Below are 17147 nucleotides of genomic sequence, written 5' to 3' on the forward strand. Positions count from 1 at the left end.
CCTTATTTTTTGCTATTTCCTTCAAAGCAGCTTGAACTTCTTCCTTCATCACCATAGGCTCTTGCTCATATGTTATTTCTTTAAATTCCTCTGTATCTGCGTATGTAGATAGATAATGTTTTATTGTGGTTTTGGTGCAAGTCTACACAACTATTTAGATTCCCATTCAAATGTTTTGACACAAGTTGTTCAGTGACATTGGTTACATCCTTCACAAGGCCTGAACGTTCTCCATTTTCAACCAGTCCAGCAGAATTGCTTTGTTTGTTTGTTTGTTTATTAATAATTTGAGTTTCAAAAGCTCTTACTTTTCAGAAATTTTTAAACTAATCTTAATTTTTACCTGGGGGCCTGTGATGTTTCAGGAGTATATTTTTTGCCTTCTTTGTAGGAAACTCATATTCAATTCCTGGCCGATGCACTTCAGAGGCAGTCACTACTCATTTGTCAGTAGAGACTTTTGCATTGCTCTAATGCTAAACAGGTTTCATTGGAAATCATAGACTAAGGTCAAGAAGAAAAGCCTGACAATCTATTTTGAAAACTGAACAATGAATGCCTTGTGTATTATAATGGCCATAGGAACAGTACATTTTGTGCCGTCAAGTTGGAACCTACACATGGCTGACCCTCCAGTAGGTTTTCAGAGTCAGTTTAATTGGAAGGAAGGAGATTGCTCATCCTTCTCTGGTGGAGTTCTGGCAAATTTGAACTACATGTCTTCAGGACAGCTTCATACCACAAGGCCATCAGAGGTCCCTATGCAGATAGTATTGGACCAGACAATCTTTTGTTCTTTTATGCATAGGGTCACCATGAATTAAGAGCTAACTTTAGGGCAGCTTACATAATAAATACTCTCATTTTCTATTTGAAATATAGTTGAAGGGTTCATTGGATTTTAATGGGCCTACTGATTTTTGAAAATGTATGTTTTAAAAAAAATCTCATTTAGTACTTAAAAAGTTGGTATGAATAGAAATAAAAAAGAATTTGAGTTTCTAATCCACATTTTTTTCCATTTCTGTCAGGATCTATCCACTGTGACCTTGACTAAAACAGTGAAGAGTAGTAGCTGGGAACTGTCTGGTTTTTCTTGTCTCAGAGTAGATAAGGCTGTGGTCCCTATAGATTACTTACCCTGTAAGACTTTCATCTGAGTGTTTGGTTTTCTTCTTTCAGGCTTCTATAATTCTTTAATTAATTCCTGTAATTTGTATTTTCCTAGGGGGAAACTTATGTCCTCAACATTTTCAGTATAGCATAAAGCTCTATTAAATATCTTTCTCATTTTACAAATTTCATTTCATCACCTTTTTAATTAACTAATCAGATATTTGCACATTCATTGATCTTTTCAATATATCAGTTCAATTACATTTTCCAATTTATTGAAAATTTTGTTCTTTCTGCTAAAATTGTTATTTCATTGTTTTATGTACAAAATAGTAAGTTTAGTTATTATTATTTATTCTTTGTTGTTTAATTTCAAAGTATCTGAGGCCATACAGTTTCCTCTGAGGAAGATTGTGGATGCTTTTTATACTTGCATATCTACTATTTTTATGTCATAATTTTTTAATGTTCTTTAACTATAGTTTTGATTTTCTCTTTGACTCAAAGGTTATTTGGGGGGAAAAAAGTTATTTGGATTAGCCAGACATCACTTCTTATGTGATAAATTCATCCTTTTAGCATAACCCTCCTTTTCTTTCTGTTGACATGTTTGGAGGAGAGGGATGCTAATTTGGGGAGTGGGAGGAATTGAAAGAGATTGCCAACAATGAGAGCTAGTATTGGCGTTATGAAGATAATAGGAAGGTAGGCGATCTTTCTTGATTCCCTGAACTCCAATTTGGAGCTCTTTTGGTCTACTATGTAGTTATGCTGTCCTGACAAGGTCATACCTCTCTTGTGGCTCAAATTCACCAGGGACTGCACAGGGGAAAGATGATCAGTCTATGTGATTTACAGCCTCCGGAGCCCAAAAGAGGATCATCTATGCATTGATTCCAAGTCAGTGGCAATGAGATAATAAATTACAGCAGTAATGAGCCTTAATATGAAATATCTTCTCAAGTTGCACATCTCCTGGATTGTTGCACAGTAGGGGTGCGTATTAAGTAAATGATTTTGGAAAAGTTAAATGAAAATAATTAACATCACTACAATCATACATAGAAATCATGAAAATTATCCTAGTTCCATATCCTGACTATAATTCACAGTTATCCTATCGTGCATGTTGGAAAACAAATCTTAGAAATAGACAAATACGGTTAATTATCATAATTAAAATTCCTTTTTTCAAAAGAAATTCTATCTTATAGGGACCAAAGACTCTCACTATTTATAATTATGGTAAAAATTTTTTTTTCACAAGGGGAAGAAAGATTTTGTAGTACAAGTAATTCCTAAATTATCTTTTGCTGTTTGTTAGATTTTCTTAGGGACCTTTCCTAGGAAAGATTAGTCACATTTGCAACAGCAATGGAGAAGAGACATGCTACTCATTTCACAGGGAATCTCTCTGGAAGTTGGTACTGCTTCTCTGTAATTCCTTCTGCAATTTTTTCTCAAACCCGTTTGAGTAATTTCTCCAGTCATCATGCAATCTAGGCAATATGAAAATTCATTTGGGTCCACAAACACTCTTGTTATCTTTATACTGCAGCCTATGCTGGAGACCTAATTTTGTTCCGCATTACTAGTTAAACAAGCAAAACCTAGCAAGTTTCTGCTACTCCTATAGGATTTGAGTGTTACATTAGAAAGAACAGCAGCATCAAAAGAAGGAAACGCCTAGATAATTTTCTTATTTTATCAATCTACTGACACAGAGTCAATTACGACTCACAGGGAACTTCAGAGTCTGTAAATCTTTATGAGACCTGTCCATCTTTTCTCCTCTTTATTTGAACCAATGACCTTTTTGACTTACAGTATAGCACAAAACATACCATGCCACCAGAGTTCCTTCTTATTTTATTAGTCATTGCTAATATCAGTGATGTCAAGGAACTATTCCATTCAGAAAATGTCACAAAAATCATATCATATGCAGCACCACAATTTTAGAGTTCAATCTGGAGAGTTTCTAGTTAAACCGGAGTACTAAGCATTTTGTTTAAGATTTGTAAGTGCTTCAGAAAGCATCTGTTATACTATGCTAAGAAGCCAAGTTTTGATGTTGGACAGCTGTAGGTTTGTATATTACTTGTTCCCTATAGTGATAAGAAGCTAAGCTGCAAACCTGAAAACACACAGTCTTCCCTTTAAGAGCTGTAGGAAGCTCTGGTGGGTTAGCACTAAGGAATTGTGCCGCCAATACACAGGTATGCAAAATCCACCAGCTGCTCCACGAGAGAAGGATAGGCAATCTCCTCCCATGCAGTTAACTGCTCCAGAAAACCCACTGGAGGATCAGCTATGGGTTGGTTTGGATTCTATGATAAAGAACAACAAGAAGAAGTAGTACAGGCAGGAGATCTGGTGGCCTAATAATAATCTGCAATGCAATCCCAAAGGCTTTCAGTTCTAATCCACAGTTGCTCTGTGGGAAAAAGATGGGAAGTCTTCTCCCGTGTGATTAACTGCCTATGAAAACCTGCTGGAGGGTGAGCTGTTGGTCACTTCCGACTCAACAGTAAACAACAACAACAGTAGTACAGACAGGAGGCTCTGGTGGCTTAGTGGTAAAGAGTTGTGCTCCCAACCCAAAGGCACAGGCTGAATCCACCAGCTGCTCTGTGGGAGAAAGATGGGCAGTCTCCTCCCATGCAGTTTACTGCCTCAGAAAACCTACAGAAGAGTCAGTACACAACAACTGCAATAGGACAGGCAGCAGTCCATAGGTGGCACGGATGTTTAAATACACTACTCCTACTTGGAAGATTGGTGATTAAACCCACCCAGAAAGCACTTCAGAAGACAGGCTTTCCGATGTGCTTCACGTAAACTCTGCACATCAGATCTTCTCTGCACACATGGGGTCACTGTGAATTGGAATTGACTGGCCAGCAACAACACAGCTGAAAATAAAAAGAGTATCTCGCATGTACTGGGTGTCCCTGGATGTGCAAACAGTTAAGGACTCCACTACTAGCCAAAGTGGTGAAGGAACCTAAACCATGGCACTTCCTGAGAAAAGAGCTGGCCATCTGCTGCCAACAGGTTATAACTCTGGAAGCCCGTGAAGCACAGTTCTACTCTGAAACTCATGCGGCTGTATACATGCGACATATGTGGGTGTATCCACCTGCCTCTTACTTCAAAAGGGGGAAGAATCTCCATTAACATTACCCCAAAGCTAATTCCTATAAAGTCAGAGACAGACTCCAAACCTACTTTACCAATTCTAACACCTCGGAAGCCCAGTGGAGGGTCAGCTATGAGTTATTTCCAACTCAGTGGTAATGAGATGATAATTAATAACAGCAATAATGAAATAGCTCCTTACATTGCCTATCTCTAGATTGTTGCAGAGCAGTATATATTAAGTTATACACTCCCATTACAAATGTAGAACTATTCTTCCCATGGCACTCTCTATTTCTCCACTGGGTTCAATAGTTTATTACAATGGCCACATAGAACTCAGAAGCAATACTCAGGTTTAAGAGATTTAGTAGGGAAGTAACAAGTCACAAATTTCAAGAATAGGAACATCTCAGGATACAGGTCTTCAGTCAAGATGCAGTCAGAGTTCTTTACAAAATCATAACTAAAGGCAAGCCTCTGGATCTTGGCCTCACGGTATTGGCTTCTGCTCTGCTAGGGAAACAGTTACAGAATGTTTTAGCTCTGCTGGTGTAACTTCCCCTACTCTGTCAGTAGACCTAACAAAAAAAATTTTATATGTTCCTGGCCCACAAGAGTTTCCTCACTCTGTAGACCAGGAACCCATAACCCTGGCTCCTGCTGCTTACCTACTTCTGCCCTTTCTGCTGCCTCAGATTTTTATAGGTTTTCCCAGCCATGTGATGAAAGTGATAAAGATTGACTAGAAAGACTGAATTAAGTAACTCACTGCACATAGTTGGTATCAACTTGATACCAATTGGTTTACTGGTTTATTTTTAAATATGTATTGAATGGTTACCAAATAATAGGTAAAGTTTTAAATACTTAGTGTGTTCTTCACTATGAAGACATGCTGCATTGACAAGATCTGCTGTCAAGGACCTCTCCAAAGTACTAAAGAGCAAGGATGTCCATTTAAAGACTAAGGTGAAACTGCTCCAAGCCATACTTTTTTCAGTTATATGCTATGCATCTGAAAGTTGGACAATAAATAAGGATGACAGAAGAATCGATGCTTTGAAATTGTGGTGTTAGTACTGAATATCTGATGGATTGTCAAATAAATCTGTCTTGGATGAAGTGTAGCCAGGGCGCTCTTTAAAGGCAAAGATGGTGAAACTATGCCTTTGGGCATGTTGTCAGGAACAGCCAGTGCTTGAAAAAAAAACACATTAAGCTGAGAAAGGTCGAGGGTCATTGAAAGGAAGTAGGATCCTTAATAATATAGATTGACATGGTTACTGTAACAATGGCCTAACAAAAATCGTTGACGATGGCTTAGGATAGACCAAGGTTTTGATCTGTTATTCATAAGGTTGCTTTGAGTCTTAGTCAACTTGTTAGCACCTAACAATGACAACTATAGTTATTTCCTACTTGCCTGTCATTTAATCCTCATGTAAACCTTGTGAAACAGACATTATTGTTATCAACTTAAAATGAAGAAAAAGAGGAACTTCATTCTTTTAAGTGTGCACAGCTAGCACTAGATTTCAGGGGGAGAAAAAAAAATCCAACTCCAGTTATCCTCTCCACATTTCAAACATTTAACCACATTCAACTAAGGCCTCTCTTAGTCTCTCTTTCCTTATCTACAAAGTAAGAACAATAACTCTATTGTAGAGTGGTCAGAATGAACCAGAATCATGTAGTAAATGATAGTGTAATGAGGGCTTCTAAAACTGGCAATTCATTATCACTGTTGGTGGTGTAAGGTTCTTCCATAAAGATTTACAACCTTGGAATCCCTGTGGTTTTAGGGGTAAGGAGCTGTGCTGTCAACCCAAAGGCATGCGGTTTGATGACATGAGCTGCTCCATGGAAGAAAGATGGCAAACTCCTCCCAAGTGATTAAACAGCCACTGAAAACCCACTGGAGGGTCAGATATGGGTCGGTTCTGACTCAATGGTACACAACAACAGCGGGTCACTATGAGTTGGAATGGGCTGGGTTGAAGTGGGTTTTGTTTGGCTAGTGGTATTGCTAGTAACCGTGATAGGAACATTAGTCAGGAAGGATTCTCTCATGCTCTCATCCTTCCTTCTGTGCACACACGTGTCTGTGGCCAGAATTGAGTCTTCCCCCTTGGGCTTTAGGCAACGCTGGCAGAATCTCTACATTTCAGCAGGCCCAGTGAACAGAGTCAACTGATGACTCAAGCATGCCAAATGTGACCATCTGGCAGCCTACCTAAAAGTGTGCCCTTTCTAACAATGTGCTTTATTCGTAGGAGACTGAGTTTTCCCTTTCAGAGCATCAGATAGCTGTGAATCTGAGTCGACACCACAGTAATTTTCCCTTCTTTCTGCAAAGAATGCATAAAAAGTGATTGACATGCCTCTGTATCTAAAAGTTGGACTGTGAGTAGGGATAGCAGAAGAAGAATCAATGCCTTTGAGCTGTGGTACTGGCGTCTGAATTGTGGTATTTGAGAAAAGCACTGAATTTCACATGGACCTTCACAACAAGCATGCCTGTCTTGGAGAACATGCAGCCAAGGTGCTCCTTCGAGGCAACGATGGTGACATTTTGCCTCACAGACTTTGGGCATGTTGTCAGGAGGATCAATCTTTGGAAGAAGACATCATCCTGGCAAAGGTAGAGGGTCAGAGAGAGAAGAAGACCTTCTTCAAGATGAATTAACACGGTGACTGTAACAATGGGCTCGAGTAGAACAGAGGTGATGAGGCTGGGCCAGACAGGCAAAGTTCAGATCTGTTGGTCATAGAAAGGGTCACTGTGAATCCCAGTCAATTTGATAGCACCTAGCAACAGCTACAAAGAATTAGTTTCCACCTTCCAGTTCTACTTAGCATTGTAGTAGTTTACCAGGCAACTCTAGCATGTTGTCTGCCCCAATAAATCATACAGGAGCCCTGGTAGTGCAATGGTTAAGTATTCCACTGACAACTGAGAAGTTGGCCATTTGAACCTACTAGCTGCTCTGTGGGAGAAAGATTTGTAAAGATTACAACCTGAAAAACACTTTGAAGAAGTTCTACTCTGCCCTGTAGGGATGCTATGAGTCACAACTGACTGCAGAGTAATGAGTTAGCATCGTATAAGGAGCCCTGGTGGTCCAGTGGGGAAGGCTCAGCTGCTAGCAAAGGATCCACCAGCCAGTCTGTGGAAGGAAAGACCTAGCAATCTGTTGTCATCAAGATCACAACCTAGGACACTCTACAAAGTAGTCCTGCTCTGTCCTGTGGGATAACTAAGTCAGATTCAATTCGCAGGCACACAGCCAGTACAACGTAGTATCATATATGTTTTACCGACTATCTCATGAACTTCCAAAAGAACAAACAACTATGTCTTTCAAGAAGTACAGCCAGAATGCTTCTGATACTCAAGGATGGTGAGACTTCATCTTGCATGCTTTGGGCAAGTTACCAGGACAGGTCAGTCTCTAGAAAAGGCCACCGTATTTCTAAAAGTAGGTTAGCAAAAGAAAGACCCTCAGTAGGAGGGACTGACACATTGACTGTGACAACAAGCCTATGCAGAGCCAAGAGTGTGAGGCTGGTGCAGAATTGGGTAGGGTTTGTTCTGTCGGACACAGGGTCACTGTGCTGTCAATTGCAATTGACACCGATCTACTCTCCAGCCGGTTTTCAGAGACTGTTAAATGCATAGGAGATTTGCTATGTTTCCCCCATGGAGCCGATAGTGTATTTGAACTGCCTGCCTTTGAGTTGGCAGCACAACTCCCTGCCCGCTCAGAGTCAATTTGATGGCACCTAACAACCACCACAGCTGCTACTGAGGAATCTCAATGCAAAACAGCCACCTCCAAAGCAGCACTCAGGTTCAACGGTCCTCATGGGAGTAGCAGATTTTTCTTCAACACTAACAATTAATAGAGTGCAGCATTACAAAGCACCAGTCACTCCTTAATTGTGATCTTAAAAGCTGGGTGAGTAATTAATAAAGATGTATACTACTGCGATCGAAAATACCTTCAGACCAGACAGGGAGGATGCAACAGCTGCACCCAAAGCCTCAAATAACACCCAGACAGGCTGGTTCTGAAAAGCCAGGTCTGGCCAGACAGCTTCCAGTCCTCGGAAAAGCCTCTGGTGGCCACCCGGTGCTCTCTCAACCTGCACCATATGGACAGACAGGGCACATCTGGACCTCCTGCTGCCACTGCCCTACAGACATGATGGCTACAAACCAGGGGTCATCTGGAAGGTCTTGGCTAGTATTTGACACATTTATTCAAATACCTAGGAGGCTACAGTTTCCATTTATAAAGCAGTGTTTCTCACTATGAGCATCTGGGTCTACCTCCATCAGAATCTCTTAAAGGGCCGTGTTAGAAATGCAGATTCGGATGCATAGTTGTCTCTTTGCTCTTTTCTTATTTGTCTCCCTTGTTAGCATGTAAATCTTAGACTGCAGAGACTATTTTATGGATCCTTTTACCGCAGCACTAGAACAATATTTAGCAATAGGAAGCCTGGTCGATGTAAGGACTTGGTTGTCAACACAGCAGTTCAAACTCACTAAGTACTGCATGGGAGAAAAATAGGGCAATAGGTTGCCATAAAGATGACCTTAGAAACCCTGTGGGGCAAGTCTACGCTAGCCAGCTGAGTCTCTATGAGTCAGAATATTATCAATGGCAGCAGGTTTGGTTTTGGATTTATATAGAACCAGATCTTAGGTGGGGGAGCTCTGGTGGCCTAGGGAGTAAGATATTGTGCTGCCAACCCAAAGACAGGAAGTTCAAATCCACCAGCTGTTCTGTAAAAGGTAGATGAATCATCTTCTCTCATGTGATTTACATCTTCTGAAAACCCTCTATAGGGTCATCGATGAGTCTATTCTGACTCCTCAGCACATAATAACAAGAACAACAGGTCTCTAGGTCGTGCAGATGGTTTGTGTTGAATGCCTAATGTGTGGTCAACAAACAAGGTCAACAAAAAGCAAGAAAAAGCAAGGTCAGCAAAATTTGTATTTTAAATAAGTAAATAAGTGATTCTTATCCCCGTTAAATTTTAAGAACCACTGTGTTAAAGTATTATCACTGTTGTTAGGTACTGTGGAGTTCTAATTCATAGTGAGTCTGTGTATGACAGAATGAAACACTGTTCCTGGGCCATCCTCACAATTATTGCTGTATTTGAGCCCATTGTTGTTGTCGCTGTAACAATCCATCTCATTAAGGGTCTTCCTCTTTTTCACCAACCTTCTACTTTACCAAGAATGGTGTCCTTCTCCAGGGACAATTTCTTCTTGATAATATGTCAAAATATGTTCTAAGAAAGATGAAGAATTCTCTCCCCAGATGCCCCCTAACTAACTGTCTGGTTAAACATTAATACTATCCTAGTCATATACCTCCAACAAAGACTTATCTGCCACATGCAGTGTTGCCAGTTCTGAGTTTATAAGCAAACAAAATAACTATGCATCTGGGAAAAACAGAATGCTCCAGAAATGAAGCCCTTTAAAAAGCCACACCCAACTCTTTCTGTGGTGGAAGAGAAGTGAATATCTGAAATTATTTGAAAAGCTTACTCCTTTCCTCTTGCTTCAAAATTTTCTAGGCTAGCAATGGCACAGACTATATGTTAGTTTAGTGGTATGGTGTTGAAGAGCTTGATCACTAACCACAAGGTCACTTGCAGTTCAAATCCATCAGCTGCTTGGGAGAAGAACAATATGTCAGTCTGCTTCTAAAAAGTTGTAAGACCTCAGTAAAAACCATGGGCCAATTGAACTCTGTCCCAAAGATCTCTAGAAATTGAAATCAGTTTAACAACAATGGATTTGTTGTGTGGCAATTTTTTGCTTTTGGGTTTGTTTGTTTGTTTGTTTGTTTGGGGGATTGTGTGTGTGTGTTTGTTTTATTTTAATTTTTTTTTTTTTTTTTTTTTTTTAGTTTTTCCCTTATTCTGCCATTTCAGGATAGGTTTCCTGCACTTGGTCACTTGGAGATTGCTCTGGAAACTTGAAATTTTATTTTTATTTACAGCCTGGCCTTTTATTAAGGTTTGGTATTATGCAGTCACTACACCTTTCTCTCCAAATTACTGATGAGCAATGATATCAGTTTGAAGACTAAGGTATGCCTGATTCATTCCATGGCTTTTTAAAATCACTTGCTGTATATCTGAAAACTGGACAGTAAATAAAGATGACAGAAAAAGAATTGATACCTTTGATCTATAGTGTTGGAGAAGAGTGCTGAGTATCCCATGGACTGCCAAAAGAACAAACAAATATGTCTTAGAGAAAGTGCAGCCAAAATGCTGCCTGGAGCCAAGGATGACAAAGCTTCATCTCACATATTTTGGGCATGTTACAAGGAGAATTTATTCCTCAGAAAGGGACATCATGCTTGGAAATGTTGAGGGCCAACAGAAGAGAAGACGACCCTTGAAGAAATGGATTGACACAGTGACTGTAGCAGTGGCAGCAAAGGTATCATTGATGATGAGAATAGCACAGGTTAAGACAGGATACATATCTGTGGTTCATAGGGTTTGCTAGATGGCACATAACAACAAGAAAACCTTTCTTGACTTGTTTCCAAATTAGAAAATAAGGTTAGACAAGAACCATATCTTGAATCCGTACCAATTATGTCCCCTAATCTGTGATTTCCTGGTGCTATCCTATATATTATGTTTAAAAAAATATCCACATGTGTTTAGATGAACAAATCGTGATTGTCTCGTCTTCTGGATTTCTTTAAGGCAGAGCTGTTTAATTTGTGACTGCTAGTGGTGATTGTCGAGTCTGCTCCAATTCCATCTATATCGAGTGAAACACCAGCCTGGTCTGCACCATCCTCAAAGAAAAACTCAGGACTCTTAAAACCAATGTTAAGAATTCCCCCTCTAAGTTTATATGTTTATCCATAAAAATATAATGTGGGAATTTTAATATACTTAAAATTTCTTTAAAAGACAAATAGCTGAATTTCCTTTGAAGTGTAATATTTCTCTATCCTGGGATAACCCATTAATTACTGTTGAATCAATTCCACGTCACAGCTATGCTCTAGCACAGAGAATTGAGGCTTTGCTGGAGCAGATCACCAGGCCTTTTCTCCCCGAGAAAGCTGGTAGGTTCTAACTTCTGACTTGGACATTAGCAGCCAGGTACTTAATATTGAGCCACCAAGACTCCTTCAAAGTTTCCTAGAAGAGCCAGCCTGAAACCACTGGCTTAGGGATGCCCCAGAGCAAAGCTGTGAAGCTATAGCTACTGGGAGCTATGTAGGGAATGGAATGCCTTCCGTAGCAGCTTTCCCAACCCCACCATCCTGCCTTCTAGAAAGTTCTCACAATCTCCTCTGTGAGACTACGTCTCCACTGAAGTTACCAGGCAGTGGCTACTCTGGATCCACACTAAATGTCTCTTTAAAATACTTTGTCCCATTCTCGCCTGATGGACTAATCACTAGCAACGTGTTCATTACCGTGCCCAGGTAATTGCACTTTAACTGCCTCTCTTTGGAAAACAGCTTCACCTAAATCAGGGCTTCTAAGAGCTTTGAGCTCTAATGACTCCTTTATATTATGACTGTTTTCTATCAGCTCTTTTATTAGCCTGAAATAAAAATCTTAGAACATAAAGTGTACCTGCTCACTACATAATGCCCAAGCTGTAAAGACTGGACAAATGTTAGAAAAATAATGTTTGATAAAGTAATGTATCTTTCATTATGTAAAAGCTTTGGTAAAACAGCCCTAACCAATGCAGGGAGGTAGCCCAATTGTACTGTAAGCCTGGAATCCCAGGGACAATCACAAATGTTCTGCTGTGCCTGTACTCAAATATCAGAGTCCCACTCGCTGCTAAGGAAATGACACTAGCACCTCTCAACCATTTATGTGACATCTTCCTCCCCTACAATTTTTCCAAATTACCTTTTGAAAACAATCCTTAAGTGGATTGTTCAGTCTGTTTAGTAACTTCCATGAAGACTATCCTTTTATTCATATATGTTGTGATATGCCATTGAGTCAGAACCAACCCATAGCTGACCCTCGGGTGGATTTTCAGAGGAGTTAATCCCATGGGAGGAGATTGCCCATCTTTCTCCCGGGGAGCAGCTGGTGCCCTTGAACTGCGTGCCTTCTGGGTTGCAGTACGGCTTCTTGTCACTAGGAAGCCAGAGTTGTATATGTATACATGTGTGTATTATGTGTGTGTGTGTGTGTGTGTATGTGTATACACACACACATACACACACACATATATATAAATAGAAGCTGTACTTCGATCCCAAAGATAGGCGGGTTTTGAGGCCACCAGCTGCTCCTTGGTAGAAAGATGGGCAATCTACTCCCATGCGATTAACTCCTCTGAAAGCCTGCCAGAGGCTCAGTTCCAACATAATGGTACACAACGACAACTATAATAATAGATTACTAAGCCTTTCTTCCTAGGATATCTTTTTACACTATCTTAGTGAACTTTACTGCCTCTGAAAGCCTGCTGGAGTGTCAGCTATGAGACAGTTCTGTATCAATGGCACACAGCAACAACAACAACATCGTAAGAGTAATGGATTTGCCCAACACTCATCTGGCAGTTTATCATGTTGTGGTGGCTTGTGTGTTATGATGATGCTGGAAACTCTGCCAGAAATATTTCAAATACTAACAAGGTCAGCCATGGTGGACAAGTTTCTACAGAGCTTCCAGGCTAAGATAGTCTAGGAGGAAAGGCCTACTGATCTACTTTGAAATCTTAGCTGAATCCAATCCGGTGGATGACAACAGAATACTGTCAGATAAAGAGTTCTGGAAGATGAACCCTAGGTCAGAAGGCACTCCAGTGACACAGCGGCCACAGCAATGGGCTCGGGCATTCTGGATATCAGGAGGGTGGTGTAGGACCAGGCACTCTGTCTTCCTGATCCACATGGTGTATCTGTGAGTTAGGGCTGACTTTGTGGCAACTAAAAACAACATCCAACAAAGGGTTAAGCAAATCACTATCTGTTTTGATTTTAAGGAAGAAATATTTGGAACGTGAAAGAATATGTCATTTTCGGGTCACCTGCCTATCTGCTTGACTTTGACTCATGAGTTCTTGATCTTCTGTTAGGCTTTTAGCCCTTGGAATGGAATTAAGTCATTTTCTCACTTAGTATTTTTATTCATAAGTTTCAAAATCAAGCAGGCAGAATGGATTACTTTCTTCTTGGCTTTTTGTTTACATGTGAAATTACGGTTACTTTCATTAGAAGGTCTTGAGTGCAAATGTTTCTGTACTTTTCAGTGTCAAGTATTTCACTTCAAATCATGATCATATAACAGGAGTAAGTGGCTGGCTGAAAAAGTGAGCTTGGGACAAAGTAAGGGTCATAGTGATTATTCTGCAAGATAACAACACAGTGTGCTTTAAGAATCTCGTAAAAGTGCCAAGCATAGTTTACAACATAAATTACAAATCTATTTCTTGCTGGAAACAGCTAAGGAGTTGCTTTTTTGCTGTGTACAGTCAAGTTGGAACTAACCCATAGCTGACCCTCCAGTAGGTTTTCAGACATGGTTTTAATCACGTGGGAGAGATTACCTATCCTTCTCCCAAGGAGCAGCTGGTGGATTCAAACCACATGCCTTCGGGATTGCAGTGCAGCTTCTTGCCACTAGGCCACCAGAGCTCCCTGAAGGGCTGCTTTAACGCCTCATTATTATAGTTTAGAGTTAGACTTTTAATTTCATGTTGCTGCTTACTTTGTAAAGGCAGCATAATATATAGTTCAATGTGAACATATATTTATTTTTTGTTTTAGAGGGAAAATGATTCCATCCGATCTTGAAAGAAGAATCCTTGAAGCCAAACAAAAAGTAAGTGTGTGTTGGCTATGAGAGGGAGTTGTGAGGGGAAGGGCAGGTTAAGTTTCATCCAGCCCATAACAAGCTGGGAATATGTACTTCTATTTCCAACCAGTAGAGAAAGACATTTTGGTTTTATTTTTTAAAATAGCACCCAGACTTCAATCTCCTACCTTTCATGAGCACATGATACTTTTTATCCCATGGACTGCCAAAAGAATGAGCAGGAATTTCCGGGAAAGGTGCAGGTGGAGTGCCCCTTGGAGGCAAGGATGGCAAAGCTTTGTCTTTCATACTTTAGACACATTGGTAGGAGAAGCTTTTCTTCAGAAAAGGATATCATGCTCAGAAGGTTAGAAGGCCAGCAGAAAAGAGGAAGACCCCCATCAAGAGGGATTGACAGGGTGACCTGGGCTCAAGTGTATCAGAGATGAGGCTGGCACAGGATAGAATGGGAGTCAGGTCTGTTGTTCATAGAGTTGCTATGAAGTATACTCAACAGCACCTTACAACAACAACAACGAACAACTTCCTTACTTATTTCTGTATATTAAATCAACCTCTGCTCTGCAACAGTCTAAGACGCTGAATTGGGAGGTCTGGTGGCCTAATGGGTAGGGAGTTGGACCCCCCCCCCAATACAAATGCACTCAGTTCGCGTCCAGCTGTTCGGGAATTGAAAAGATGGACAGTGTCTTCCCATGCAATTGACAGCTTCTCAAAACCCAGTGGAGTGTCAGTTTTAGTCAATTCTGACTCCGCAGTATTTAGTGAAAGCACTAAAACAATACCAAGTACAAAGATATTGCAAGAGTTTCCAAAACATCCATCTTCCATTGTGTTGAAGGTTAGCATTAAAGACATATGCAATTTTCTCAAGAGGTGAATGTTCGAATGTTAGTAGTTTGTGAGCTACTGATTTATAGTTTCGTAAGGGGGGCCCATTTTCCTTGCCTAGACACATGCGGATATGATTGGCCATCCAAATACCTTATTTTGCTGGAAGCAAGTTAGAATGCTTTTCACAAGTGTCGACTTCTGAAAGCATGTCAAGACTTCACAAAGCTCTAGGAACTCCTTTATATTCCTGAATGTTTCATAAGCCAGAGAGTTTGTTTTTAGAACACTCTTAACTTTCAAGAGCTATAACCCACTAGTTATATTCAATGGCATAACACACACATTTCATTATTATTGAGTTAATAGTCAAGGATAGTTATTTCTTTTCTTCTGCCATTTTTCTACAAAGTGACAATAGAACATTTTCCGGGTTTTTATTCTGGAATCACTGCGTGAGAGAAACCACAAGATTAGACCTTTGCTGCCACCTAAAGACTCGTGCTGCAACATCATGTTGCATTTGAGTCTTGCCGTGATCTGTTGATGCTGTTTGTGGGATCCTTCTGACTTCCTTAAGGGAGCTGATGGCCCAGTGGATAAGGAGTTACACTGCCAATCCAAAGGCAGACTGTTTGATTCCACCGGCTCTTCTGTGGGAGAAAGATGAGCAATCTCTTCCTGTGTGACTTAGAAACTGTGAGCTATGAGTCAGCTCTGACTTGATGGCAACAAGTTGTTGTTGTCGTCTGCCTTTTTTCTGCAGCAACCTCACATTTCAATCAGGTTTCATTTAGCCATGACCAGACTGAAGATTACTTAGAAGGACAAAAGCCATGGCTAATTATGTAGCCCAATGTAAACCTTCCCCTCTAAATTGCCAAATAATTATCAGAGAATTTTTCTAAATAAGAAAAATGAACTAGTTAGAGTTCTTTCTTTGTGTTCTCTTGTCTGTTCATTCTGAAGAATAAGCTCAGGTTCTCAGTATTTGAGGAAGAAAATTTTTACTAGAAAGTCTGAAAAGTGTGGGGAAAAGGTTAAGAAATATATCAGGAATATGTAAATGATGGTGGGAACCACAACGCTTAATAAGGTTAGAGTTCGGTATTGCCTCTTCTGAGAACCCTAGTCTTCTGTTAGCCTACAGCAAACAGCAGGCCCATCAGAACAGGCATAAGATTTCAGATCCTGGAAAGCAAGCAAGATTTCACCAGAATCCAAAAGCAAAAACTAAGCTATTACACTGTGAAGTTAATTCTGACTCATATTACAGACTAGAACTGCCCTGTGGCATTTTCTTGGCTGTAAGCTGTGGTGGCTTAATAATAACGAGCTGCACTGCCAACCCAAAGGCACATAGTTTGAATCCACCAGCTGCTCTTTGGGAGAAAGATGGGTAGTCGCATCCTGTGCAGTTTACTGCCTATGAAAATCCACTAAAGGGTCAACTGTCAGTTGGTTCCCACTTGTTGGTACATAAAAATATCAACGACGATTTTAACAGAAGCAAATCACAAAGTTCCCCCTCCCCCCATGTTACATCTCTGTAGGTTCAAAGTGACGCAATTTTCAGATTAGTAGTTAAACACAAACAAGTTGTACCATCTAGGGACCTACCCGAGCCCTGGTGCACACGGGGTTAATACTGGGCCATTTAACTGAAAAATCAGTGGTTTAAACCCACCAGCTGCTCCACAGGAGATTTGGAAGTCTGTTTCTGTAAAGGTTACAGCCTCAGGAAACCAGGGGGGCCATTCTACTCTAGACTGTTAAGGGATGCTGTGGGTCAGAATCAATTTGCCAGGAGTGGGTAGGGACCTACCAAGTTTAGAGTGCCAGTAAAATTTTGATGGTTCCAAAGATGCAGAATGCAGATAGTAGGAGGAGAATTTCCATTATTTTAATCATGTTTTTAAAAGTATCTTTGGTGCACTGTAATTCCAAAGGTACATGGTTTGAATCCACCAAATGCTTTGCTGGAGAAGGCGGGGCTATCTCCTCCTATTTCTGTCAGATCTAATTCAACAATACACAACAACAACAAAAAACCTCAAAGAAACACAAACCAAAAAATCCCCACATCAGGGGAACTCTGGTGGCCTAGTGGCAAGAAGCTGCATTGCAATCCCAGAGACGCACAGTTCGAATCCACCAGATGCTCTGCCGGGGAAGGAGGGACAATCTCCTCCTGTACC

At 40.5% G+C, this 17147-nt stretch overlaps 1 protein-coding gene across 1 annotated transcript in view; it reads left to right on the forward strand.

The window, feature by feature from the left end:
* Positions 1-17147, forward strand: part of GAD2 (glutamate decarboxylase 2 (pancreatic islets and brain, 65kDa)) — a 114892-nt gene that overhangs the window by 59596 nt on the left and 38149 nt on the right. Inside the window, exon 9 of the mRNA XM_006887066.1 lies at positions 14070-14124. Coding sequence (XP_006887128.1) covers positions 14070-14124 — 55 coding nt within the window. The remainder of the gene's footprint in view (positions 1-14069; positions 14125-17147) is intronic.

Source organism: Elephantulus edwardii, unplaced genomic scaffold (assembly GCF_000299155.1).
Source record: "Elephantulus edwardii isolate Elephantulus edwardi_28Jun2011 unplaced genomic scaffold, EleEdw1.0 scaffold00054, whole genome shotgun sequence".
Classification (NCBI taxonomy): domain Eukaryota; kingdom Metazoa; phylum Chordata; class Mammalia; order Macroscelidea; family Macroscelididae; genus Elephantulus; species Elephantulus edwardii.